We start from the raw sequence: 604 nt of genomic DNA on the forward strand, positions 1-604 counted from the left end.
CTGTCCTCCGGCCACGTCCCACTGCGGCCACGCTAGTGACAGCCGTGCCGGTGAGTCGCATTAAAGCCCTCGCCACGCTCTGACCTTCCTCATCACTCTTGGTCACCCCATGCAGATAAACGAGCCCTCTTCATCATCTGCACGTCGGAGTTGGGACCCCAGATCTATGAACTGGTGGCACTGACGTCCTCCGAGAAAAACACGTAAGGCTTGGCAGGATGGGTCCTGGCAGCCATGGGGTGGGGGCTTCTCTGGGGGGCAGTAGCCCCCCTGGGGAGCTGACAAGGGGCTCTTGGCCGGGCAGGTGGATGGAGCTGCTGGAAGAGGCGGTGCAGAGTGCCACGAGGAATGCCACCTTCCCCCCCAAGCGCCGGACGCCGGAGCCCACCCGTGCGGCAACCTCCGGGTGAGCAGCCTGGCCTTTGCTGGGAGCCGGGGCCCTAGCCCAGTCCCGTGCTGGTGGGTGCTGGGGGACAAGGCCAGCAGGCTGCTGGGTCTCTCCGGAGGGAGGTTGGAATGGGGACAGACATTCTCCCTGATCACTGGGGCGCTGGGGGTGGCTGCCAGGGCTCCTGGCACCTTGTGCGGGGGCTTCGGCAGCATC

The 604-nt window shown here is 65.7% G+C and overlaps 1 protein-coding gene across 1 annotated transcript in view; it reads left to right on the top strand.

The window, feature by feature from the left end:
• Nucleotides 1–406, top strand: part of ARHGEF11 (Rho guanine nucleotide exchange factor (GEF) 11) — a gene marked incomplete at both ends in the record, with an annotated part of 10,617 nt that extends 10,211 nt beyond the window's left edge. The window contains 2 exons of the mRNA XM_010294978.1: nucleotides 116–203; nucleotides 305–406. Of these exons, the coding sequence (XP_010293280.1) occupies nucleotides 116–203; nucleotides 305–406 (190 nt within the window). The remainder of the gene's footprint in view (nucleotides 1–115; nucleotides 204–304) is intronic.
• Nucleotides 407–604: the final 198 nt, after the last annotated feature.

The sequence above is a fragment of the Phaethon lepturus genome, unplaced genomic scaffold (genome assembly GCF_000687285.1).
Source record: "Phaethon lepturus isolate BGI_N335 unplaced genomic scaffold, ASM68728v1 scaffold38439, whole genome shotgun sequence".
In the NCBI taxonomy this organism is placed as follows: domain Eukaryota; kingdom Metazoa; phylum Chordata; class Aves; order Phaethontiformes; family Phaethontidae; genus Phaethon; species Phaethon lepturus.